Source organism: Leiobunum rupestre, chromosome 11, assembly GCF_980474605.1.
Source record: "Leiobunum rupestre chromosome 11, qqLeiRupe1.1.hap1, whole genome shotgun sequence".
Taxonomy (NCBI): Eukaryota; Metazoa; Arthropoda; class Arachnida; order Opiliones; family Sclerosomatidae; genus Leiobunum; species Leiobunum rupestre.
In genome coordinates, this window is record NC_143394.1 from 11,881,461 (window position 1) to 11,907,522 (window position 26,062).

At 37.4% G+C, this 26,062-nt stretch overlaps 2 protein-coding genes across 2 annotated transcripts; one reads left to right on the top strand and one right to left on the bottom strand.

The window, feature by feature from the left end:
* The first annotated feature begins 3,878 nt into the window (after nt 1-3,878).
* LOC149921339 (lysM and putative peptidoglycan-binding domain-containing protein 2-like) lies at nt 3,879-5,819 on the top strand. The gene is made up of 3 exons (XM_090164027.1): nt 3,879-4,072; nt 4,235-4,560; nt 4,628-5,819. The coding sequence occupies exons 1-3, from the start codon at nt 3,902-3,904 to the stop codon at nt 4,830-4,832; spliced, it is 702 nt and encodes a 233-aa protein (XP_090020153.1). The 5' UTR covers nt 3,879-3,901; the 3' UTR covers nt 4,833-5,819.
* A 2,955-nt stretch (nt 5,820-8,774) lies between these two features.
* LOC149921340 (FYVE and coiled-coil domain-containing protein 1-like) lies at nt 8,775-18,080 on the bottom strand. Its single transcript, XM_090164026.1, has 19 exons — nt 17,530-18,080; nt 16,804-16,927; nt 16,431-16,553; nt 16,201-16,316; nt 16,025-16,131; nt 15,600-15,743; nt 15,464-15,539; nt 15,234-15,398; nt 12,714-15,166; nt 12,374-12,644; nt 11,911-12,123; nt 11,562-11,728; nt 11,288-11,500; nt 11,092-11,228; nt 10,942-11,017; nt 10,278-10,457; nt 9,675-9,837; nt 8,925-9,091; nt 8,775-8,858 (listed from the first exon to the last, which is right to left on the bottom strand). The coding sequence occupies exons 2-19, from the start codon at nt 16,853-16,855 to the stop codon at nt 8,783-8,785; spliced, it is 4,899 nt and encodes a 1,632-aa protein (XP_090020152.1). The 5' UTR covers nt 16,856-16,927; nt 17,530-18,080; the 3' UTR covers nt 8,775-8,782.
* Nucleotides 18,081-26,062: the final 7,982 nt, after the last annotated feature.

Below are 26,062 nucleotides of genomic sequence, written 5' to 3' on the forward strand. Positions count from 1 at the left end.
CGTCACACGATGGTTTTGCCAACCCTTCGAGAAACTGCGTACGCAGTTATTACCCTTTGCCCCGAAAACGCGTTCGCAGGCCTGACAGACAGACCCACAGACAGACACGGTGATTGTATAACCCCTCCTAGGGGACTTTGTCCCCTCGGAGAGGTAAAAACGCGTATTCACCGATCTTTTCCTTTAAAAACTTGAAAAACGAAAGTTTTGTTTTTTATTTGGGGAATGACTTCTGGCATATTTAAACAATTGTTTAAAGATCAAATGCTACTGGTTAGTTTTTGCGTCGTCCTCAAAGAGTGGAAACTCGCGCCATCTCTTATCCGGATCCTATGGGCATTTTCCCAGCAGAAAAATTATTACGGTTTTTTGAACGAGAGACGTCTCTGTATACCAGCGATTCCCAATTTTTTTGCTATGGAACCCTAAATTATCCACCTAATTCTGGCGGAACCCCAACTTATTTTTTTACTTATTTTAAAAGACTCTTGACACAAACAAAGATGGTCGCGCTGTGAATTCTCGGAACCCCTGTGACCTTTCCACGGAACACCATGTGTGAACCGCTGCTCTATACTATAGACTCTCTGGTTATATGATTCACCAGTTTCACCTGTTAACTGATGTAAAATAAGTTATTAAAACTAATGTTTGATTTGTAGAAAATTTCAATAACACCTTGGAGAAGGCAACAGTTCCTATAATTAATATAAAATAATAATATTAATGACTTCGATTATAATCTTTGAAATAAAATTAATAACATAAGCCTGATCGCAACAGATTATGTAATGAAAGCCTAGTCTTCTCGCTTGTCATTCGTATCACGTTGTGATCTATCTTGTTTTCGAAACTTATGGCGTTTTTCTTTGGGTTGCTCCGAAACCGCTCTCAACTCCCTTTCGGATAAAAAAAAATTGACGTGTGACGTCATCGATCCTTAAGAGAGCCTGCGGACGATAGTACTTTTCCAATGATAAACGTAACTTTTTTAGAATCGGTATTTTTGGCGCGCTTTTCCCAATGAGAAACAATTGTTTCTCCAGCTTTCTTGTATATAATTCAGACGCGTTTTATTTCAAGGCCTAGAACGCTGTAAAAATGAGTCAAAAGCTGATTTTCGGCAGAAATAGCACTACGGCCACCATGTCCTTTATTGTTTGGAAAGAACTCTGAAGCTTCAAATTCCGCGACGAGGGAATAACACATTTCACGGGTTAATCGAAAATTCTCCCTAAACTATAATTTTATCTTATTAGTTAGTCTACAGTCTACATTTACATTACAATATAGTAGAGGTAGTAAAAAATTTATGTACTTCTTCAGTTGAAAATCTATGCACTACATTTTCAATAAATCCCTCAATTTTCGGATGTTCTGCTTTATCCTTAAAAATATGTTCCAAAACATCTTCCTCCTCTGAACTTGATAATGAAGATTCTAATAACAACAAAATAATTCGTAAATCTTCTTCCCTAACCGCCGCCATTTTCCACAAAACTTGCTCCGAATCCGATCTATTGAATTGGGAATAATACTGCTAGAATTACAATTACGATTTCGGTTGCTATGGTTACGCGGGACCTGTTCTGATAAGACTGTACGAAATTTATCTTTATAATTAGGCGGTACCGCCCTCTATATTTTGTAAAGTTGTATGACTAAAAAACTAACTCACCGTAACTTGAGTTAAAAATGATCGTGTTGACCATAGAGGAATAGCCCTGGAGTGGTATTGATAGTTCTGATTGGGCTAAGCACTGACATTCCTCTTCAGAAATCGCGTAAAGGGGGATGTAGAAACGGGGGGGTATGTCGAGGTAGACTTTTATCTATTCATACATTCCTACAAAGGCAGCGCGATCATGGCGTGATCTACCGGTTAGGGTTTGAATTCTTTAAAAAGTCTACCTCGACTTCCCCCCCCGTTTTCCCCCCGCCTCGAACTGGCACTACGCTGTCGGATTTAGCGCCTTCTTTCCTTTCCCCTCCTCTACTATTCCTCCATGTGTTGACAGAATAAAATTATTTTTAAACAACTTCAAAGGTTTGTTTGTTACGAGTAATCATACATTTCAATTTCGCATCAGATTCGCGAAAAAATTCAATTGCAATATAGTTGCCACCACTAGAGACAGATGCCGCCACGGTAGAACGATAAAGTTGATAAAGTCTCCTTATTGAACGAAATTGGTCCCGCACCAGCCAGATTTAGTTGTACCTCTATTTATTCCCAACTCAATGATCCGATCCGTCACTTATCTCGGATCAACAGAGAGCAAGAAATGAGCCACTCTCTCGCGGAGCAACGTCCCAATGGTAATTGCGAATCTCTGCGGGATCTGCTCTCGAAAGCCCAATGGGACACGCAAGAACTTTCGGAGCACTCCGGGAGCAGGGATAGCAGCCCAAAGAAAAACGCCATTTATGTTTCAAAACTTCAAAAGCACCCATTGAATTGGGAATAATACTGCTAGAATTAAAATTACGATTTCGGTTGCCGTGGTTACGCGGGGCCGGTTTTGATAAGACTGAACGAAATTCATCTTTATAATTAGGCGGTAGCGCCTTCTATATTTTGTAAAGTTATATGGCTAAAAATAAATAATTATTAGCTAACTCACCGTAACTTGAGTTAAAAGGGATCGTGTTGACAGAATAAAACTATATTTTTAAACAACTTCAAAGGTTTGTTTGTTACGAGAAATCTTACATTTCAATTTCGCATCAGATACGCGAAAAAATTCAATTGCAATATAGTTGCCACCACTAGAGACAGATGCCCCCACGGTAGAACGATAAAGTTGATAATGTCTCCTTATGGAACGAAATTGGTCCCGCGTCAGAAAGATTTAGTTGTACCTCTATTTATTCCCAACTCAATGAAAGCACCCTAAAGAACTAAAACCTTGACTAAAACGGAAATAAACGTGCTACCAGCGTACCAGAACAATTTATCCAAAATCAGAAAATTTTCCAAATGTTGCCAGCAGACTTGGAAATAGCGGGAGTCCTGAGGCCAATGGCTCTTAAAAAAATCAGGGGGCCCTTCAAATAAATCATTCGAAAGGGGGTTGCGGGCCACCGGGCCCCCCAAATTTAATAAAAATATCTATAAAAATACGCCGTCTCAGAAACGCTGTTTTCCTACCCTAGTCGAGAGCGAAATCTGTTAAAGTTAACATTTTAAAGTCAATAAATGTTTGCGTAAGTAACGTAACCAATTTTTATTCTCGTATTTTCCCTCAATTTTTTTAAAATTTTCCCCCATTTCAACTCCCCTAAGCCAGTGGCCCTCAATAAAAAATAAACTAAAGGGGGGCCGGGAGACCGTAGGCATAGAAATCTCATAGGTAACTAGAATGCTGCCGTGTAACTGGCAAATGGGCCAAACGCCGTGGCAGACGATAGCCAGATCTCAGCCAATCAGAGCTCAAAGAGTGGTTCTGCCAAGAATTTAATTTCACCAGAGAGAATGACGTCATCTATCTCACGCTATAGTAGCGGATCCAAGGAGGATTATTATCCTCCTTGGCGGAACCACTCTACGGCCTCTCATTGGCTGAAGGTTCAAGGCGAACTGGCGTCAAGCTCGGCCGTAGGCGGCAGCATTCTAGTTACCTATGAGAGTTCTATGACCGTAGGGCCCCGTTAAAAATATCATTCATTTCCAAGGCTGGTTGCCAGGGAATAATTAACACTATTCTTTTTAAAGTAATAAGTTTTTTAAGCCTTTCTAAATAGGTAATTACGTTTTGTTATAAGAGATAATTAAATAAATTATTGAAATCAAAATAGTTGATATTGAAAATCATAAAGAAAAATAGTTCACACTATTCGGGAAATTTCTAAGTTTCTGGTTCTGGCAACCTTTCCAAAATCTTTGCAAATTCATTTAAAAATGGCGACGTCGTCGGAAGGAGGAGAAAGACGCTCCTTGACTCAGTTCGCTAAGCAAAAAAGTAAATATGGTAGTACTTCAAAAAACTTTCAAAGAAAGGAGAAAATAATTCAACATACAGTGCAAACAACTGACACACTGCAGGGATTAGCATTGAGATATGGGGTTACAGTAAGTATTAAATTCGCATGTCCTAGTAGTGTGTGGTTCATATTTTACTACGATTTCAGAAGGGAAATATCAAAATCAATCATTCATGATTACCCAATCAGTCTATGCCCTTAAGCTCTGGGTCACGGCTTCATTGATAATTTTTTTTGAAATATTTTTTAGATGGAAGAAATAAAGCGAACTAATAAACTTTGGACAACTGATAGTCTTTTTCTCCGCACACATCTTTCAATACCAGTGCCAAACGACTTCTATGACTCTCCTAGTACTTCACAAACAGGAAGTCCGGTGTCTAGTCCAACAAAAACTTTTAATAAAAAGAGTCACAGTCCACCGAGGAGTGACCAGTTATCTCCGAATGGGTCGGGACTTGTAGATAATTCCTCGGAAAGGGAGCGAGAGGAGAGTATGGAAGACTTCTTAATTCGAATTGATAGTTCTATTGCCCAAACGAGAGATAAAGTTAAACAATTAGATCATTCAATTTTGTAAGGTTTATTATTTAATCTTAACTGATCACTAGTGACGTACTTTTAAAACTTTCAAAATTCTTAGAGAACAAGAAGAAGTAAATCAACCCGTAGCATGGAGATATCCACCTAATTCAAGGCGGTATAAGGAAAATGGTTATCATGGATCCTATTCGGACTTAACTGATCCTTGTATCACTCCACAAGCGGTCGTTATGACTCAAGGAAGAAAGGTTGTGTCTTCTTTAAAGCGATTAGAACGCGAACAAGATGAAATATTTGAACTATGAACAAACCCCTATAATTTTAGGGTTTTTACATTTGAGTGATTTCTGTGCCTAACGTGTGAAAAACGTAAAACTTACAATGGAGGACTTTGAAATGCTCTATTTGTTTAGGCCCTGGAATAATGTTCCTTAACTTCCCCTTTTTTAAGGCAATAATTTATAAAATCAGAAAGAATGTTTAGAGTCTTAGATAATGTCTATTTTTGTTGAAGGAATGATCTGAGACTGATCTTAAACGTTTGATCAGGTACAAAGATGGTTATCTGAATGTTAGTGACTTCTTACGTTTAATCCTATTAAAGGAAAATTCTGAAACTGATCTGGATTAGCTGCTTCGAACACAAGTGTAACCCCCTTTTGCCTTCATAATTGATAAAAAGTAGTTAAAGCAATTATGTAAACATATCTAAAATTAGGGAGTTGTAAATAAAAAAAATTGAGAAATGTTAATATTTAGTATAGGCTATTTTATAAATTATTTAAATATTGATATAGTATTTATGGCAACAGTTGGGTTATGTTGAAAGCGTCAACAGTCACAAATACAGTTAGTAAAGTTTGCAAAAAACAATCTTTTGCTCTAGTAGTAGTAGATTTTAAGCAATTTGAAACTGTTGCCATGGAAACTAAGTAGCTTCTACTAGACCGCAGGTGATGTTGGTTTTAATGTTTTGAAATAAAAAATGGTTTTAAACTACATATTTTTTTAATTCAAAACATTTAAAACCAATCTAACCTGTTAGTTGACAGAAATGGTCTTAACTTTTTGCAATTTTTGGTAACTATGGTTGGGTATTTTGGGAAATATATCTGGGCCAGTTTTGAGTAACTCCCCAAACTGCCTAAGTGTAAAGTGAGCAAAACTGTAAAAACATTATCTGCGTAAAATTATTGTTTTACTTAAAAATCATTGCTGTTACAACGCTATTAAATAGGACGTTAAGCAATCCATGTAAATTTTGTTTAAACTTTGGAAAATTAAATCCAAATTTGATATTAAATCTCAAACTTTCTTAATATTAAATATTTAGTGTTTTTACCTATCATATTTGTATGTTGAACATTTAACGTTATCAAAATTAGCAACACTCCTTATATTTAACAAGTTAAACAGGTAAAAATAAACTTTTTTTTACATTTTCATTTACAAAGATGAGATTCTTCAAAAAAATATTATGGGGAATGCCATGAAAATTAAAGTTGAACTAATTAATAGCTTTACTTAGGGATGGTTCACTCTTTACACAAGGATAAAATGATTATTCCCCTCGCCGCCTAACGGGGAAAAAATGCCCTAAAGGATATAGCAGAAGAAATCGTCGCTTGAAAACCATAGCCACATAACCTTGAGTTACAAGGTTTTTGCTATAAGGAGTAAATTAATTGATTTAGCGCAAAGTATATATTAACTCGTTGATTGTTCAAAAAACCTATATTATTGGAGCCACACGTTAGCTTCGCTATCATCATAATTTTGATGTTTGGTGGATACATATTTGCATTATACCGTGGGATTCAAGGCTCAAAAGAAACTTAACGCTAAATACTTTGGTCAAATAACGTTCAATTGAAGTTAAAAATTAATTTTTTAAGTGTGAAAATACTTCTAAATGATATAGTAAAAAAAAGAGGTAAATAAGGCTGTTATATAAAATAGCGTCTGTGGAGTTTATTTAAGTGGTCATAAACATTTTCGGTTGCCATAGCAAATCGAATGGGTAGTGCAACGTCTCCCTTTGGGAAATTTCATATCTCATATAGGTCTACATTACGCCGACTTAGAACAAAAACGGCAATTCACACCTCGGGTACTCCCCTTGTAAATAGCAGGGGCGTATTAACCATTAGGCAGAGTAGGCACGTGCTTAGGGCGGTATTTTTCTAATGGCGCCAAAACTCTGATAAAGCCGCACGGTCGAAGTACTTGGCTTGCCCCTACTTAGCTGACCGACCCGTTAGACAATGACAAGGGGCGCCAAATTTTTCTGTGCCTAGAGGCGCCGAAACGTTTAATCCGTCCCTGGTAAGTAGCAATGAGGTTCTTGAAATATGTTGACTCAGCATTTGGGTTGAGCGAAGCTAATTACAACCCGCACTTAATTTTTGATTTACTTCATATATTATAATTTTTAACCCAACCAAATCAGCCATATTGAAGCTTTAACACTGCGTGGACAACGGGAAAAAATTGTACAATCTAGCAGGCCCTGTCAGCGGATATTGTTGAGCTAACTTCAAATAATGATTTTAAATGTAAGCTTAGACTACATCTCGGCCTTGACCTACTCATATGGTCAGTTACGTGACCCGTTGCCCATCAAAAGAAAAAGAAAAAAAAGGCCTAAATCAACTTTTGGTGTTATGCCACTCACTCACAGCCCCCCCCCCCTTGACCATCTCCCATGTGGCGGGTGGCAGCCGCCAAGGCCGTACTACCTATGCCTCCACTATTGAAATTTCTTACCCCTAAAGAGTCCCCTCCCCATGTAGTCAAGCTATGGATTCCCCCACGATTATTCTCCGTAAAATAATCTTAGAAATAGAAATGAGACTAGAACCACTGCGCTATCCAGTCATCTCAAGGAAAACGGGCCAGCTAGAAGCCTGCCATGAGAGTGGAATCGCTATTAAACCACGAAGGAGTGCGCCATCTATTAACAAAAATTGTAACTTTAAAAAATAGATCGCGATTCCACTCTCATGGTAGCCTTTTAATTTGTACATCTCACCATAATCTAATCCTGCTTCTAGTCTCATTTCTATGCTTATACCCCTGCTTATATAAAAGAGAAAGCTGATGTTGTGCAGCGCCCCCTTTATCTAAAAACATTTCAAGAACCTCTTCATTGGAGCAACTCCACCCTAAGCAAAACTATTAGTTCCATCATAAGTCTATAATATTGTATCATAAGTTTGTCACTTTGTTACTAGCTCCCAGTAAAATATTCCGCAGTGTGACGCCATCACAAGAATAAAATCTCCCCCTAGCGAGGCGCTGTCAAAGTCTACGTGTGACGCGTTGGCAAGCGGACGCAAAACAGCGACATAGCCCTTAATGCAGTCTGTCTTGTGAATAGCTCTCAGTAAAACTTTTGCATTTGAAGAATAGGAAGGGTCACACTTATGTAACAATTTTATATACTTATGGTTCCATGGATAACTGCTGAAGGAGTATTAAAAACACCTACATTGGAGTAGAAAACACTTTTAAGAGTTACGGTTCTAAATTTCACTAGGAAGTCAATTAAGAAGAATATAATTAACTATATTAAACAGTTGAAAACAGTGCGATAATGACGCCATCTATTTTCTAGATTTTTTAAACTCGTAGAATTACGGAAAACTCGATTCTATTAGTTTTTCCTTGAGACTAGTTAACCTTTATAAATAAGTAAAAATCTGTGTCAAACAACAAAGGTACCAACTGGTTTTTGACCAACAAACCATTCTTTCTACAACTAGTCACAACTAACTAGCTAAATGACTAAAATTATAATTCCGTCTATTATTCAAATTCTTTAATCACAAAGTAAATAATTGGTAAAAATTGGGGTATAGAAATAAATGTATTTCATGTTTTGGCTAAATAGTATTTTTTAAAATGATTCTAGATTGCGCTAAAATCTATAGACCAAGTAAAGAGTAGTTTTGTAAAACAATTTTAAACCATCACCAAGATGCCAACAGGAGAATGGAGGATGAGAAAAAGGTCTTTTTAGAGGTCAGTTGAGGCATTATTAATGGCTTCGATCAATGTTGACCGTTGATTTGTCAGCCTCCATTATCAGTTATCACCTTTTCTCTATAAATATCCAAAAAAAATACAAAATAGTACTGAATCCGTGAAGGGAGTTTTCTACTCCAGGCTACTTTTTATAATACTCCTCGCTCTAATGTGGTTATGGTAAAAAGATACAAATCATGAAAAAAATTGCTAAATCTTACATATTTTCCTAAGATTGAACATTATCTGGAGCGTTATCTGAAGTGACTATTTTCAAATTGTAGGTTATTTTTTTGGCTAGATATCTGTGGGTAAAAAGCATTTTTTTTTTTCATATTAAAGTTGAACTGAGATTATTAATAATAGCTTACTTTGAAAATCTGTTATTGAAAATCAGTGTGTACAGGCCAGGAGCTTTAACAGTTACTTGACCAGTGACTGGTTGGAGATTTGCTGATACTTTAAATGGCTTAAAGAGGACATCTATTTCTTGTTTTTCACAGTTTGCTTCTTTAAAAACTACAGCAAACACAATACTCTGGAAAAAGAAGAATACTTTAGATTTTGAAACTGGAAAGTTGTGGAAAACCATGGTAAAATTTTAAGTAGATAACAGTATGCTTTTAACGGCACAGTATGAAATTAAGAGAATAAACTAGGCATGTGCGAGCCTTGATTTTTGGATTTCAAGCGGAGCTTCGAGTATGAAAAATTTCACTTTTTGAGTATCAAGCAGAGCTCTAAAGGAGGTTATGAGTACTCGATGATAGATTTACATAACATTATGTAACTTATGGTTTTGGTTTCGTTTTCTACATTTAAAATCAGTGACCAATCAGAAACAACTAGGAGAAGGGCCTTGGTAAGATACTAGAGTACTCAAAAATTAAGCCTAGGCCTTGATTTGAGGTTCGAACCATTTTCCAGCTTTTCAAGCTTCGAGCAGAGTACTCGCACATGCCTAGAATAAACCCATCACACAGGGGAGTGGCAAGTGCTCCTTGGTGATTTTAGAACAGTTAAAATTATAACACTTTATAAGTTAAAACAAGGAGACGCTTTAAAAGTTTCAACGTTCTAACGTTATAAAGGTTTAAAAAAAATGACAAAATTGAATTTACTTTGGATGAAGAACTAAATTCGTATTTAAGTAGAATGCCTTGCTCTTCAATTAACAAAGGTACATCGTAAGAGCATCCAGCATTGACCCATACATCGGCTGTGAGACCTGCAGGTCCAGCTGCAAGAATATCTTTGATTGTTCTTGTAACACTAACCGGCATTCTGAAAAAAGTAAATTTTTTAAGATCAGTTTGCTATATCGTATCATATGTAACAGAATTACTCATAAGTATGCCTCTGTATAATATTTCCATTGAAAAAATTCAATGAGACCTTGTTTCACGCGGAACATACATTGAGCAGATCCAAAAATGCAAAAATGATTATAATCCTTGCACTATCGAAAAGGTTACCATGGAAATGAAATCATGTGATCGCGAGGCACGAGCTAAACTTGACATGGGCAAAGACAGAAACGCTCGAGGAATTCTCACTAACTTCGGTTTCCCATCAGTAAAGTTGATGACGCATATTACGCCACGGAGTTGTAAGTGACGTAATTTACGTCATATCCCGTGAACAAGGTTTCATTAACGAAAATGCTTTTATGGCATACTTATTAGTGATTATGTTACATATGATCGTATGTATAGAGAAATTACTCTGGATATGTTCCCTTGCTGCTTGGACTAGCATTTTGAGGACTGCAAGGACTGCATGTTGACAAAGACAACGTAATCTCTTCATCGCTGATAACATCAAAGTCAAGCCTACAAGCTGTATCTTCTGCCCGTTCATTTTCAATGTCAACTGATGAATTTGGAGTACTACTAGGATGAATACTATCAAGATAATATTATTTATTAGAAGTTGTTCTTAATTTTAGTCATACACCAGGCAAGTGATACAATGCGATAAGTAAATATCCACACCATTAGTGATATGACAACGTAATAATATCAATTTCATTAGTTTTAGAAATACCTTTAGTATAGTAATATTGAAATTTATAAGGAAATAACCCCCATGACTAAAGAAAAGGAAAAATATAAGCCTTTGCTATACCAAAATTAACCCTTAAGCCTTGGTCAAAGACCAAGAGCACCTACCCTTTGGTTAAAAAAAGATAAGCCTGAGCCTGGGAAGTTAAATTTTTTAAGTGACACTATCCTTACATTTTAAGGTCTGCTTTTTGACAATAACCTGTAGTGGTATTTTCACTAACAAAATGAATTTTTAAATCGCTCTATTGTTATGGAACAAAAAAGGCATTATATCACAATTCTGGAGCATTTTCTTTAATTTTTGGGTTCATAATTTTCTTACTCCATGTTTTCCGAAGCTTCTCTGCAGGATGAAGGTTCAAAATTTGAATTAGGTATTGAATCAACACTAACTGTATCTAATAATAAGAATACAGTGAATTAATACACTCAATACATTACCCAGTGATATAAAAAAAAAAGTTAAACAAACCAATGGAGTCACGTTTAGAACGATTTCCAAAAATTGGACGAGATATCGGTTGACTTTCTAAATTCAGGCTCTCTTTTAAGTTACTTCTCTTTTCTTCATGTTGCACAAAACATTCATCACATACTCTTGACCTACGACTATTAAGATTTAAAGATATTAAAAAACAATTTTTATAAGAATTGGGTGTTAATTTTACCTGCTCGCTGCGGTCAAAATCCAATGGGTTGAACAATTATGACAAAAGATGTGTCCACAAATTCGACAATGATGTTTTCTTAAAGTAAAGGAAAACTGAGCTTTGCATTTCATACAATGGTGTACTTCACCGTCAGGAACCCATCGATCACTTGAAGGAGTTGCGCAAATTCGTGAAAGTTGCTCAGATTTCTTCCAAAGAGAATCTTTATCTCTATAATTTATAGAGTACAATTATGGATAATGAACTGGAACTCTTTCATGAATTAAATTACTGAGTTAGTTTAATGATTTGGTTTTTCATTTCCTCGTTATCTTCTTTATATTGAGATATATCTTCTTTGAGGACATCAACTTTAGCTTTGTAACTAGATTCCACCTTAATTGCTTGTTCTTCCAATTGTTTGTTGTATGTTTCAAGTTCATGGTACTGAGATGTCATCTATATACCACAGTTTACAAATTGAGTCAAAATGCAGAAATACTTAATTTAAAGGGCAACACAGATTGATGGTTGGAAGTGGTTAAAAACAGGTTTCTTTCATTGCGCAGTGCGCAAATTTTTCCAATGCACACAATGACAAAGTCATTTCCACTCACCAAATTGTGTTCAAATTTTCTAACCTCTTGCAAGTTTTCACCCAAAACTGAACATTCTTCGTCCCTAGTAGCGAGAGAAATATTTAATTCATCCAATTCAGTATGCCAGTGATTAGCTTCAGAATCTCGTTCATCCTTAATTTCAGTTAAAGATTCTTCAAGGAAATGAATAAGTTGCTCTTGTTCACCAATTTTCTCTGTCATTTCTGCAATAGTCTTTTCATGGTCTGAATAACTCTGAAAGATATCAGGGATAGAAAGTAAAGACTTAATACAAGTGACTGGAATTTATTATTGAAGTTATGGAAAACTCATGAAAGTGTATCTTTATATTGTACTAAACTAAAAAACACCGTGATGTTGAAATCTAACATCTATATTGATGCTGATATAGATCTAAGTTTTCAATATCGCAGCGTAATTATATTAACCAAGACCAAAAATAGTCTTTTATACATAATGCAAGTACTAGAATTGAAAGCTTTACCTGTAAAGTTTTCGCAAATTTCAAACTGTCAGTGCTGATATTAAACTGCAGACAAGAAATCTTTTCATTCAACGACATTTCCTTTTCTGCAAACTGTTGCTTCAATTTATCCATATTCTGATTAGTTTTATCCAATTCGTCTTCCTTGAGTTCTAGCTCTCGCTTGAGCTCATCAATAATTCCCATGAGTTCGGTGCATTCGGTACTCAATTGTTGTATTTTATTAACAAAACTATTTCGCTCTTGACGGAATATATATTCAGCTCTTTTCCTATGAAAGAACAAAGAAAATTAATAAAAAATAGAACCAAAATGGTAGTACTTATTTTTAAACACAAACCTGAAATCATTTTCTTGAGACGAAACCGAAATGTTTTTGATTTGTAACTCCGCCACTTTGTTTTCCAATTCAATAGAGCATTTTTCTAACCTTTCTATTTCTTTCCTCAGTTCAATTTCCCGGGCTTCATGAACTTTTCTCTCATTTTTAAACTTGGTAACAATATTCTCTAAAGCCTTTTTCCTCAAATTATGGGAAGGTTCATCATCGGGAGATGTTCCACGAAGGTTAGAATCCAAAATATCACCATTAATGTGGAATTCGTAAGATTGGGAATAAGCTGCATTTTCAACCTCTCCTTGAGTCCATACAGGTACTGTTGAAGAATTAGAAGCTTCACTGCATGTCGTATCAGCTTCATCTTCCTCTAATGTGATTACGTCACTTCCTTCAATATCTTCAACTAAGAAATCTGATGATTCACTAACCAAGGCAGTTTCACTGTTAGCTGCACACGCTCCACTGTCTTCCGAAGATACGGATACTTCTTCGTGGTGGCCTAATATTGTTTGTAACCTTTGTTCCAATTTTTCACTCTTTTTGGAACTATTTAAAAGACTAGTGTACAAAATATTGCACTGTTCTTCTAATATCTCTAGCCTCGTTCTAGGCTTGGCTTCGCCATTTTCATTTTGATTTGTTTCAGGATTTCCAACCGCACCTTCACAAGGTACTGAACTTGACCTTTCAAAAGACTGTGTACTAGAAGGCTCAACTACTTTAAATTCATTTTCGGGTACCGATTCCAAAGCACTAAGGTTAGAACTTGCTTCAGAAGCTTCTGACACATTTTCTTCGGCTAATCGTTCATCAACGAAACCACTTTCTTCACTGGCTTGTTTACGTCTGTTAGCAAAATCATCTCTCAAACTCTGCCACTCTTCAGATTCTAAATTTTGTCTACGGACGCGGCTCCACTCATCATGGGTGGTTTCAAGTTGATGTCGTAGCCTTGTTAAGAGCTTACGTTTTTCTTGCAATTCATACTTAAGAATAGCCTCTGCACTTTGCATTTTTTTGTGTTCATTCACCAAAGTGGCTACGATATTCTTTGTATGACGTAATTTGATAGTTTTTGCCATTAATTTTCGTTCACGCTCCTCAGCAAAATTATTCATATCAAAACATAAAGCTTGACAAGTGTTTATCACAGTATCAATATATTCCTTCTTTTGGGAAATAGATCGCAACGTAGTGACCAAAGTGTGCATGGAATTGACCAATGGAAAATTGTTGTTCGTAGGAACTGAAAATTCAAACAAATTTGTGGCAGTTTGAGGTTTAGGATTTGAAACAACTGGCGATTCATTTAGTGAAGGAAAATCAAGCTGACTGTTGCTGCAATTAGCCAACCTTTGCATCGCCAATGCTAACGTATTCATTTCAGTTTTTAACTTCTGACTAACATTAGAAAGAATGTCAATATTTTGATATAGCTGATTAATCATTATCTCGTGTTGACTGATAAGGGGAGCCAATAGAAAGCCATACTGTTCAAAAGTGGATAACTTGGAGTTCGCCTCTTCGAGTTCGTTCCTCCTACTATCAACAAGTTTTGGCAAATCACTATTCATTCTTGAAACTGCATCTTTCAATTTATCAGTTTCAGTGCCAAACTGCATACTCTCAACCAAATTTTTCATATCTTCTCTCAAATGCTTATTTACTGCTTCCATATCCGATACCTTCATTCTCAACTCTTCGTTCTGAATATGAAAATCTTGTCCCTGAATAGGAACTGTTTGGTTTTTTAATGTATCAAGTTCTAGGTTTTTCTCGGTAATTGTTTTGTACAATTCATCTATATTGCTCTCAAGACTAGTTTTCTCGTGTAATAGCTTTGCGTTGGTGGTCTCTAAATCCGTAATTTGATCATTCTTCAAGTTCAGTTGTTCCATCAAAGTTTGCAACTCCTCTTTTATGTGATTATTATCTCGGTTTAAATCACAAATCAAATCTATCATTTCTTGACTAGTGAGTTTCACATCGCTAAATTTTATTCCTAGTTCTTTTTTCATTTGTTCAATAAGCTTTGCATTCTCCTCCATTTCTAGTAGCTTAGAGCTCAAATCAGTAACTTTTTCTGTCATGGATGACAAAACTCCAGAAGAATTAACAAAATTTTCATTGACTTTTTCAAGCTCCGATCGACAATGCTCCTTCTCACTCTGCAAAATCTCTATGCTCTGGTGAAATTTTTCCTCTGATTCCACATTTAACGATTTCGTTTCTTCTAACAGTTTATTGAGATCATAAATTTGGCTTTGTAAGTCGAGTTTTTCGCTTTCCAGGGACAAAATTTTATCCCGGGAACCAGTTTCAGCTTCTTTAAAATACTCTTCCCTGCTGCCATGTTGAATAGTTAGAAGTTCGACCTTGGATGCATACTCTTCTTCAATTTCTTCAACCTTTTTAGTGGCTTCATTATTAGCTTTTTCCACAGCTGCCTTCAACTATTGCCAAACCAAGTTAGATATATAATAACCATTACAAACATAAATATTAGGATTTCCAAATTACCTCTTCAATTTCTTTCAATAGTTTAGCTTCCTTCTTCAGCATTTCAACATTTCTCTGACGACTTTCGTACAAATCAGCCTCAGCCTGACAAAGTTCATAAATCTTCTGTTCTAACTCTGAACTCTCTTTTTGTTCCTCCATTTGATAAGATGTTGCTGTTTCGGACTAAAATAATGAAATTATAATTTACAAAAGAACAAGGTTTACAAAACCTTTTAAAAGACAGTTACCTGAGAATTTATGCTTGTGACGCTAATACTTCTACTGGGAGGTTGCCAGCCGAGACGATTATCAAAGGGGTTGGATCTAAAACACATTCCAAGTATTTAAACTAGTCAGTTGGTGATTATATCAACAGTAGCCTACCTTGAAAAAGTTGGCCACGACACATCTAATCCGTAACAATCAGGTGCCAACACAAAATGAATATCATTCAACTCGTAGAGAGCAGAAACTAGCGAAGACCATCGTTCTTTATTACAAGGTACAGCTTTCTCATTATACCAATCACTATAATTAAATTTGAGCTTAATTTTATACAGGTATTTTAACTATTTCTCAAATTTACTAGTAAACTATTGCTTTGTTTGGTATTCATGGCAAAAGCAAGATGTCAAAACCAATTCGAGAGTAATATAAGGCTAAAAACACGAGAATAGCCCAGGACTAAAGATTCAAGAGTAGGCAATATCGGTGATTAAATACAACTTGGGCTTAGCTTAATATAACTTGGCCATTACTTTGACTTTCAAGCATGATTGCTATGACCAAACAATGGCTTAATCAATTACGTTGTAGCTTTAGTCTGATCAAAGCAAAATTGTAAGGTATCTGCTAAACAGCCGTGACTGAGACAAAAACGGATAAATGCTCTACCGCGTCCTTGAGATGTTTTCAGCTAAATAAAACATGATAAGTTTTCATTTACAGGTTCATTGAAATGAACAATAGTAATCATATGATCTACCTCAGATTTTAGTTTAACAAAACGTATGCCATCATGGGGTTGTTTTCTCGAACTCGATAAACACTGACAAAAATAGTCCCAATAGCCCTTCTTTCCACCAAGAACTGATGATTTCTCTAGTTTTATGGAGAGCAAATTATTTAACATCTGATTTACGTTATTGTAAGCCAAGTTTCATCTAAAAATAGCTTAGCAGGCAGGAACAGGATATTGTTAGAGGATCGTTGTACCTTTAATTTCATGAAGCAACAGAAACTCTAATTTGGCACAAAATCTTTGTAAAGTAACACTTTCATCGGATATTGGATATTTATCATTCTCGTCAAACTGATTCTTCAAAGATGCAACACATTCTTCAAAACAAAACCATGGATTTTTTAGTGATCAGACAAGAATTTTGTAAGCCTCAGTTGGTAAATATAACTAGTAGACATTTGCACATTGTATCAGTACTGACCAATTTCAAAATTGATTTTAAGAGTTAAAAATACCACAGTTACAGTCAGAAAAGACAAGTCAATAATAATTTTTGATCAAGACATTCTATCGTGTAATTTTAAAATTGGTCACTTATTTAGTATAAGTAAGCAGTGAATATTTCACCTGCAGCATCCTGTAGGATTTTAACAATCACATACACAGGTGACGCAGCCATAGCATATTTGATGCAAGGCAAACGGTCACTTTTAGAATCTTTGGATCACGGTAGTAGTCACATTCAACATACCTAAGAACAATTTCGATATTTAAATGTTAATAGGTATCGTAGTTTAAACCATTAACGTTCACAGACAAAAGTAGGCTTATCATTAACCTTTGACAGGTTTTCAAAGCTTGAAAAAAGCTATGAAACTTTATTTTTATAAGGCATGTGGAAGCTGCTATGAACGCATTTATGTGGATAATGGTAAATTTGGTCTTCTCCATCAAGACAAACGCACTGCTCAAAAGTACACTTCAAAATCAAAATACCCTTAGGTATACAAGTAGAATTAAAATATGTGGTACAATTACAGGCAAAGTGCAGCCGTTAAAAAGAATCAAAATATTTTTCAGATTTGGAATTTATATATTAAACCAGAATTACACTATTCAATAATTAATTTACCCTGATTAGAAATATAATTAATTAGTTTCGCTACGTAATAAATAGGCATATGGAGATAGATTATATTATAGCATAGGACCATAAATGGGAAATGGTTCAGTTATGCCAAGCCTTGGCTCCTATTTTTTTCATATTTACAGTTTCGTCACAAAAAACGTCACATATTAAGTTAAAATACAAAATATGATAAGTTTTAAGTCAAATTCATTAGGAATAATTACCAAAATGTACGTTATTTTCTGGTTAAACCGATGCTGGAAAAGCACGCAACACTTCCCTCGTGATTGGTGACGGTTTTGTTGGTCGTTACGACTTTCGTAACGCGAAAAATCAATAAGCAGCTGATTGTGAGCCACGAACGCCCGCAAAACTTTCCTATTAACTTTCCGGTAGCGCGAACTAGAGATCAATGGTTGGCGGGTATCTTTGAAGGAAACTGCAGCGACTTGAAGTTTTTTCTTTCGTAATACCTCTTAAAATAACTCCTTCACGGAAAAGCTCGGAATAAAACGACGAGCTAAGAGCCGTCTCCAATGCTTTCGTTTTCACCACTGGTGACTAAACAACATCTCAAATTCTCAATTAAAGCGAAATTTAAAGTAAACACCAAACGGCTACGGAAAATTACCACTTTTTTCCCCAGATTCTTAAGTGGTTAATCAAGTACTGATAGTTACAACTATCTTATTAAAAGCTTCTGACTAATGTAAACTCTATATTATTTACCACTTTACTCATCCCTCTTTAATCATAGACGGAAAATATTTTGGCAGCCGATCAAGCTATATAATGCTTGCCAGAACAATAGTCTAAGCTATATTAGAGGCCAAGACAGTCAGATTGCCTAAGAAAAAGTAAAAATAAAACTAAAGGGCATCAAGGTTATCTAATTAATTTATTAAATAATGCCATAAGTAACATAATTCAAATAAGTATGACAATTAATGAGATTTACAACCAAACTGATTTTCATAGTTATTGCGTAATCAAGATGTTTTCTCAGCACAGAGCCCTCTAGTGTCTAAAATATCTGGTTTCCGATAGATAAGCGGAATATTAGGCTAAAATGATAAAAATTAAATAAGTTTTTCTCGTCGCCACGAGCTCATGTTTTGTCTCACGCGTGATTCGCACGAGGACTTCAAAACAAAGCCAAAGCCCCTCGCGACCCCAGAACGTGCTCTCCGATATTAGACTCAAATTTCTATCAAAAATTAGTCATCCAAAACGGTAAGTTGCGAGTCCAAGTCACAGCTTGAAGAGAGTATCAGTGCCGAAAAAAGGTTCGGTTAGAAAATTAGCATCAAAGTGGAACGGCCAAGCTTTAACCAGTTAGATAGCCCTATAGCCCATTAAAAACTAAAATTTATGGCGAAAACCACGTCAAAAAATATTGAGAGGTTAATTTTTAATAAAATAAAGAAATTTCGGGAAATCGAAAAGCGCGCGTCCGCTGCGAAACCTGGTGAGAAGTCGGTGAGACAAAAAAACAACGTAAAAGCGCCAGCTGCTGAAGACGCAAAAAATTTGTTTTTCACGCGTGCCGCGTTCCAGTTATAAGAGACCTAAGCCTAAATTGCGCGATTTTAAAAGTTAGGACAAGGAGGATAGGAAGGGAGGCGAAGTAGGACGGATGATTGCGCCAGCATCCTTGTAAGAAGCTTAGCGCGCGCTCGGCGGGAAAATTTCGGAAAAATGGCGGCAAGATTGCGGCCGCTACGCTACGTGTTGCCGCCATTTTTCCGAAATTTTCCCGCCGAGTTCGCGCTAAACTTTTACAAATAATAATAATAATTTTATTTATCCGGAGAGAAAGTACTATGCACTTATTGAGTCCTGAATACATACACAAGGATATATTTGTTAGTAAATCCTAATAAAACTGGAAACTAAAAAACAAGAAATAAAAAAGCAAAAGCAAATAAAAAAAATGAAAATAAAAAAAAATAAAAACAAATGAAAAGAAAAATACTCAAGTGTTAGTACCAGCCACGAAACTTGTCAAGACGCGACTTAAACGCATGAACAGACGAGTTGACCTTTACTATCGATGGCAGGTCATTCCAATGGTTAACTACCCTTTTTGTAAAAAAACAACTTCGAGAGAGGCTACCACATCTCTTTTTAAAGATTGTAGGAGCTTTACGCCCTGACCATTTAACATCAAAAAAAGTTTCAGTTGAGATGACATAAATAATTTTAAATGCTTCAATCAAATCAGTGCGCAGTCTTCTGTCCTCGAGTGACAGAAGCCCCAAACGCTTAAAGGGATCCCTCACTCACAACAGGGGAAGGCATAGGGGTCACAAAAAGCTGGTTTTGAAGCACACTGCAAGTCTGGATTTTATGTTACCCCTTTAAGGCGAGTTGGGTATGGTAAGTTTCTCAAACCCGTGACAAGTTTCGTGGCTCGGCTCCGAACCCTCTCTAAATTGTCAATATCACGCAAAAGGTGAGGGACTGAGGGGACCAAATACTGGAGCAGTAATCGAGATGAGGGCGTATATACGAACTCTAAATCATTTTAAAGGACTTGACACTAAAGTGTGAAAAATATTTACGTAGCATATACAGTGCCTTCATCCCACGAGCGGCTGCAACACGACTATGAGTGTCTCCCAACATATGACCGGAGAGCATAATTCCAAGGTCTCTTACTACAGAATGTGCCTCTATTATCCGTCCCCGCAACCTATATTGGTGACATGGGTTCCTATCACCACAGCGCACACATGGGCAAAATAGCTACCCTCCCCCCTCCATCCCTCTGCCCTCCGGAGCGAACTTACGTACTCCTTCATTCATCCATCCGCCCTCCATAACTAATATCTGCCCTCTATCCTCTACCCCTCCGCCCTCCAGAGGGTAGATCTACACTCCATCTAATACCCTCAGCACTCCAGTGAGTAGAGCTACACTCCGTCATATACCCCTCTGCCCTCCGTAGCTATGATCTGCCCTCCATATTTTACCCCTCCACCACCCGGAGCGAAGACACGCACACCGTCAATCATCCCTCATTCCTCCAGAGTCTAGAAATACACTCCGTCAAATTCCCCTCCGCCCTCCGGAGCGAAGATCCATCCTATGTCCTCCACCCTCCGCCCTCGAGAGACTAAGTGACCAGAATATTGCTGAAACAATTTGGTGTGGCTGCACTCCCAATTAGCAGACCATCCACCAACCATTATGTGGTAACCGATAGGCACTCATAATTGCAACTTCCTCCATATAAAGATGAAGCGGTAGAATATTCAGGAGCACCTCTAGAGAAACGCTTGGGGCTGTTCTCATAGCTCCAGTAATGCTGACACAGGCCAGCCTTTGCACAGTGCGTATTCAGCCTGATCTGACTTAAGCTGTACCCTCGGCCACCAAACCACTCCTGCATACGTCAGCATAGGCCTGATTATCATTGTATAGATCCAATACACAACCTTTGGGCTGAGACCCCAAGACTTGCTTATGGTACCCCTTACTCTCCATAATAACATTTTTGCCTTCCTGATACTGAGCTCAAGATGTGGCTTCTATGTTAGTTTACTGTCGAGAATAACACCGAGGTATTTTAAATCAGTTGAATGAAAGAAATATCTTTAAACAAGTCATGTACCTTCCTTCGAGTGAAAGGAATCAGGCTCGTCTTGTCAGGATTTACGGTGAGACCAACATCCCTACACCAGAATTCCACAGAGATGAGAGCTTTTCTCATCATAGCCGAAATGGTTCCTGAGAACTTCCCAGTAATAATCATTACGACATCGTCAGCATAACCAAAGCCGCGACAGCCATCCATGCCTCACCAAGAGTTTGTCCACAACCAGGCAGGGGTGAAATAAACCCCCCCCCCCTGAGGGCAGCACCGGCTAGTGGTGACCCACAGCCATTCGCCAAGCAAGGAGGTCGTCACAACGTGTCATTGATACCAAAAAGTTTAGCAGCCTTAATAATAAAAGCCTTAGGGACTTTATCAAAAGCCCCCTCGATGTCCAGAACAACAGATTACGCTATTTCTTTGAACTCAATTGCACGTTCAAGGCAATTAATTATGCCATGATGGGTAGTCTCAGTAGATTTGCCCTTTTGATAGGCATACTGAGCATCAGAGAGGGGTGTAACACTAAGAACCTCCTCTCTAATATATCTATCAACTAATTTCTCCAAGACTTTCAGGAGAAATGAAGTTAGACTGATTGGTCTAAATGCCTTAGCCTCGAGATAACTGGTTTTCCGGGTTTAGGAATAAAGATTACCTTTGAATGCTTCCAGGAGCTCGGTATATGCCCAAGAGCAATACAGGTCCTGTAGATTCTGCAGAGCACAGGATAGAGAATATCAATTCCCTACTGCAACAAGATGGGTGAGATTCCATCCGGACCAGAAGCCTTATAGGGCTTAAATGATTTTATAGCCCACATAAGCTTGGATTGAGTGGTCTAACTTGTTTTGCCACATCCCAATCTACCTTTTTAGTTCTTTTGAGCCGAAGAGGAGGATCATAAGAATCATCTGTGTCAGTGACCTTAGAATCTGGAAAGTGAACCTCCAGCATATGTGTCAGTGTTTCCTTTCCAGAACTGGAGTAAATACCATCCTTCAACTTAATAATCAGCTAGGCTTATAACCAAGGAACCACCTTAGGCCTAAGCGACTTTTAAAGCCATTAATCCAGGTGGCCGGGTTACAATGCGTAGGAGGGTGGTGGCAAGCCCTTCATGTCACGCGAGCCAACAGCTCCCTACACTTACTATTACCGTTAACCTCGACAAGTTTTTATGGAAGGGGAAACCGAAGAACTCGGTGGAAAACCGCTTAATATAGCGGGGAGAGAACTTGCAAACTCAACGCGGAAGAAGTAGTTCCGAGTTTTCACCCAGTGCCACAAGTTGGGATCGAACCTGGCTCCTCTTGGTGCGAGGCGAAAGTGCTAACTACTCCGCCACCCCACTTAATAGTATCCAGATGTTTCGTATTGTCATGGGCCATAATTTTAAGTTTGGCTGTAGTGGGAATATCAGAGATACTCTCACAAAAATCCCTCCAGGAAGCTTGTTTGGCTTCCTGGATGGCCTTATGATTAGAGGATAGCGCCGCCGATCGAACGCCGCCGCCGCCGATTATTTAGATAACGCCGAAACGCCGCCGCCGATAAATTTAATATCGGCGCCGCCGCCGCCGCCGAAACATTTTCATTTCGCCGCCGAATTAATTTCCATTATTAAAGTATAATAATTGCGTTTTGAGATCTAAATTCGAACTACATATATTTTTCTTTTGGTAGTGCTACGATTTCTAGGCTGTTGGGTGCACCGTACTAGCGTTATAAAATTGAAAATAATTAATAATTTCCAAGATTTTCTGCAGCAGATAGCTGGGATCGGAGAGCGATAAACGAAAACGGCTTTGGAGTTGCCTCGCCTCGTATTTTGTAATAAGTACAGAAACGGATCAGCTGCATTCACCAATAAGTAGTCTATTATATTTTAAAAATTCCTTTGATACAAAGATAAAATAATTTGTGATAATAGACTTAAATGCGTGGTGAAAAAACCGGTTTTGGGGGGGATGAAATTTCTGCGGTAGAGGGCTGGCTCGTTGGTTGTCTGTACGATAATGGCGGCGCCCAGTAAAAGTTTCTAAAAAGAGTGTATAGGTAATAATACTAGTGAAAAGGTAGTAAATAAGTACAGTATTGTTATTACTAGCGTAAATGTTTTAGTTTAATAGTATCATATGTAACATAGTTACTCATAAGTGTGCCTCTGTTTAACATCTCTGTATTAAAAATTTAAATGAGACCTTGTTTCACAGCCACCAAAGACTATATAAAGCTACGCGTAGCTTTATATAGTCTTTGAAAGCCCCCAAAGAAAATACAGCACTAACGTCGCACAAAACTGGTTTTAACTTCCTTCCCCCCCTCCGCCAGAACTAGTTTTGATGACGATAAAACCGTCATCGACTGGGAAGTGACGTCAATGACGTCATATCCTTGCAACAAGGACTCATTATGAAAAAGTTATTTCTGGCACACTTATGATTAAATAAGTTACATATGATAGTATGTAACCAAAGTTACCTCTTCTTCGTTTTGGAAACAAGTGGTTCCTATTTTAATAAAATACATTCTATTAAACATGAATTTTTTAAAATGTGTTTAACAGTTTAAGTTCTAGCGGTCTATTTAAAGGCTGGCGCTATTTCGGGGGGGGGGCAGTTTTCCCCCTTAGGCGCCGCCGCCGCCGATTTCTTTCAACGCCGCCGATTATTTTCTGCAAATCGGCGCGCCACGCCGCCGCCGAATTAATTATCGTTCCCGCCGCCGCCGTTGAAAATCGGTTCGGCGCTATGCTCTACTTATGATAGGAAGTGACGGCCTGCTTTTAGGCTGACCAATCACCCGACCTCTTAGTTTTGCGAAGTCTACCAATCTCATTGAAGTAACTACGGACTCATTAACGATATTCAGACACTTAAATCCGGCCTCCGCTAATTGGCTTCTCAGCCTAGATCTGCGCTACGTTATTACGAGTTAATCTTAAATTGATTCCTACTAAAACCTAAAGTGTATTTTGTAGTTATTTCAAACACACAGTTCAATTGGTTGGTTTGACGTTTACTACATTAAGGAGTAACAGAAATACATGTATTTCTGGGAGTAAGCGTTTTATAAATAATGGCTTTAAGGCCCATTTTCATGCTCGCTGGTAGCGGATAAAAATCGTCAAAATTCGTTTCCGCGATTCGCAGGCGTGAAAATAAAGCTAAAATATCTGTTTGAAACAGATCGACGCGGAAAGTGAAAAAGTGTACTAGCTGAAGCGGATTTTGACGATTTTTACCCGCTACCAGCGAGCATGAAAATGGGGCTTAAGGGCCGAGAACAGAATACATTTTCTCGTGCGCGTCCTACACATGCCATTTTTTTTGGCATCAAGCGATTATTAATAACGCAACTTCGACAGCGATTCAATAACATATATATAAATATATTTAATTAAAGGCCGTTAAAAAAAAAACAAATCCCAAGAACAACTTGGCAAGTGTTTTTAGGAATATCCTTTTTTATACGCTAAAGCTTTTAAAAAGATATATTTGCGTTAGAAATTGTTTATAATAATGGTTACCACAATTTTAAACCAGCCTTTAATTAAACATGTTGTTGGCTCTCTGTCGAAGTTACGTTATTAATAATCGCTTGGTGCATTTTAGGTGTTTCCCAATTTCGACGAAAGTTTGTAAACGCGATAACTTCTCAACCGTTGGTTGTAGAGGGAAATTTTTTCCAATTTCTAAATATGAATCGACCATTGCGAATTCAAAAACGCGAGAGTCAGTGCCGTAGAACCAATATTTAAAAAGTTGTCAAAAATGAGTTTTGACGGTAGCTGCCAAAACTATTAATTTTTGGTGGACGAAACCGATAAATAACGAAAGATATTGGAAAATAAATAATAGTTGCAATTGGTTTCATCGATCTATCTATTATAGTTTTCTAGCAGAATTAAAAAGAGGGCAAAAATTTCACCTGTCGAAGACTTTTTAAACAGAGTGTACACCCTTATTAAAAAGCCCTGTTAACCTCTGTGAAAATGGACTATCTAGGTGAGCACTGTTATATTTGCGTTAATCTAATTACTCTTGAGCCTAAGTTTAACAGTGACTAATTAAATTAAATGAGAGTCAAACAGTATTACATAAACTAATGATTTAATAAGGCTATTAACGAAAGAGATTAGCATTTACTTCGAGCATAGTTACAGCTTATTCATACAGCGAGGTAATAATGAGATATTCGCACGCATTAGGGGTCACAGGTGCAAATACACGGGCGTTTAGAAATAGCGGCGATGGCGCCATCTAGAGATCATAATCAGAACATAACAAGCACAAAGCACACCCCAGCCCATCCGTGTTCTCCCGCCCATCCTCCCCATTATGCTTAAATCCATCCGCCTTTACCCTCCGTCCTCCATATTAAACTATAGCACTCCATATTCTACCCTCCACCCTCCCTAATACGATTTAAACCCGGCGTTTTCTGCCCTCCACAGGCTCCCCGCCAGCAATAGGCACAAGTAGGCACGTGCCTACGTTGAAAAAGTGTAGGCCTACTTTGGGGGCCTCTAAATTTTTGAAACGGTACCTATTATAACCCTCAATATTTTTAGTTACTAGTTTGTAAAATAAGATTGGATATTTCCATTTTTAGCCTACTGAGAGTAATATAACAGATTGGAAACGAAGAAAATCGAAAGTTAATTTTATCGAAATGTACTATAATTAGAGTACGGTTGGCAACGCTGTCCGTGATTATAGATTTTCCCCTTGAAAAAACTTTTTCTTTTGAATTGAATGATAAGAGATGGTGACGCCGGGAGGGGGAAATACGTCATGCTAGGCCGCAAAGTGCAGGGACACCTGTCTTTTTGCCTCGGTGTCAGTGAGAAGTTACAATACACACAACAAAGACATTTACTTTCTTGGAATTTGACGACGTCAGTGAAGCAGGCTTGGAAATAAGGATAATTTCTAAACTGGTCTATTTCGTCAGTGACTCCCAACTCTTGAATTATTCAAGTGGTCACGTAGACCAGTTGGTTAATAATACGGTAGATAATTTTGAATGAATAAACTGGACACTGGACCAGTTAACATCTAGCTTTTGAATAAAAAAACTGGTCCGAGCAATTAATAAACTGGTCTTTGAGCCAGTGACCACCGCTTATTTCCAAGCCTACAGTGAAGAGGACC

Bases quoted from the DNA above. Each gene is read 5' to 3' on its own strand.
- LOC149921340 (XM_090164026.1), bottom strand. From the start codon at position 16,855: ATGGCTGCGTCACCTGTGTATGTGATTGTTAAAATCCTACAGGATGCT. The intron at 9,838-10,277 runs GTAATTTCTCTA...TACTTTTTTCAG, and splicing joins AGCAAGGGAACATATCCAGA to AATGCCGGTTAGTGTTACAA. The intron at 9,092-9,674 runs GTAAATTCAATT...TTCTTTTTCCAG, and splicing joins AATTTAGTTCTTCATCCAAA to AGTATTGTGTTTGCTGTAGT.
- LOC149921339 (XM_090164027.1), top strand. From the start codon at position 3,902: ATGGCGACGTCGTCGGAAGGAGGAGAAAGACGCTCCTTGACTCAGTTC. The intron at 4,073-4,234 runs GTAAGTATTAAA...AATATTTTTTAG, and splicing joins CATTGAGATATGGGGTTACA to ATGGAAGAAATAAAGCGAAC. The intron at 4,561-4,627 runs GTAAGGTTTATT...CAAAATTCTTAG, and splicing joins CAATTAGATCATTCAATTTT to AGAACAAGAAGAAGTAAATC.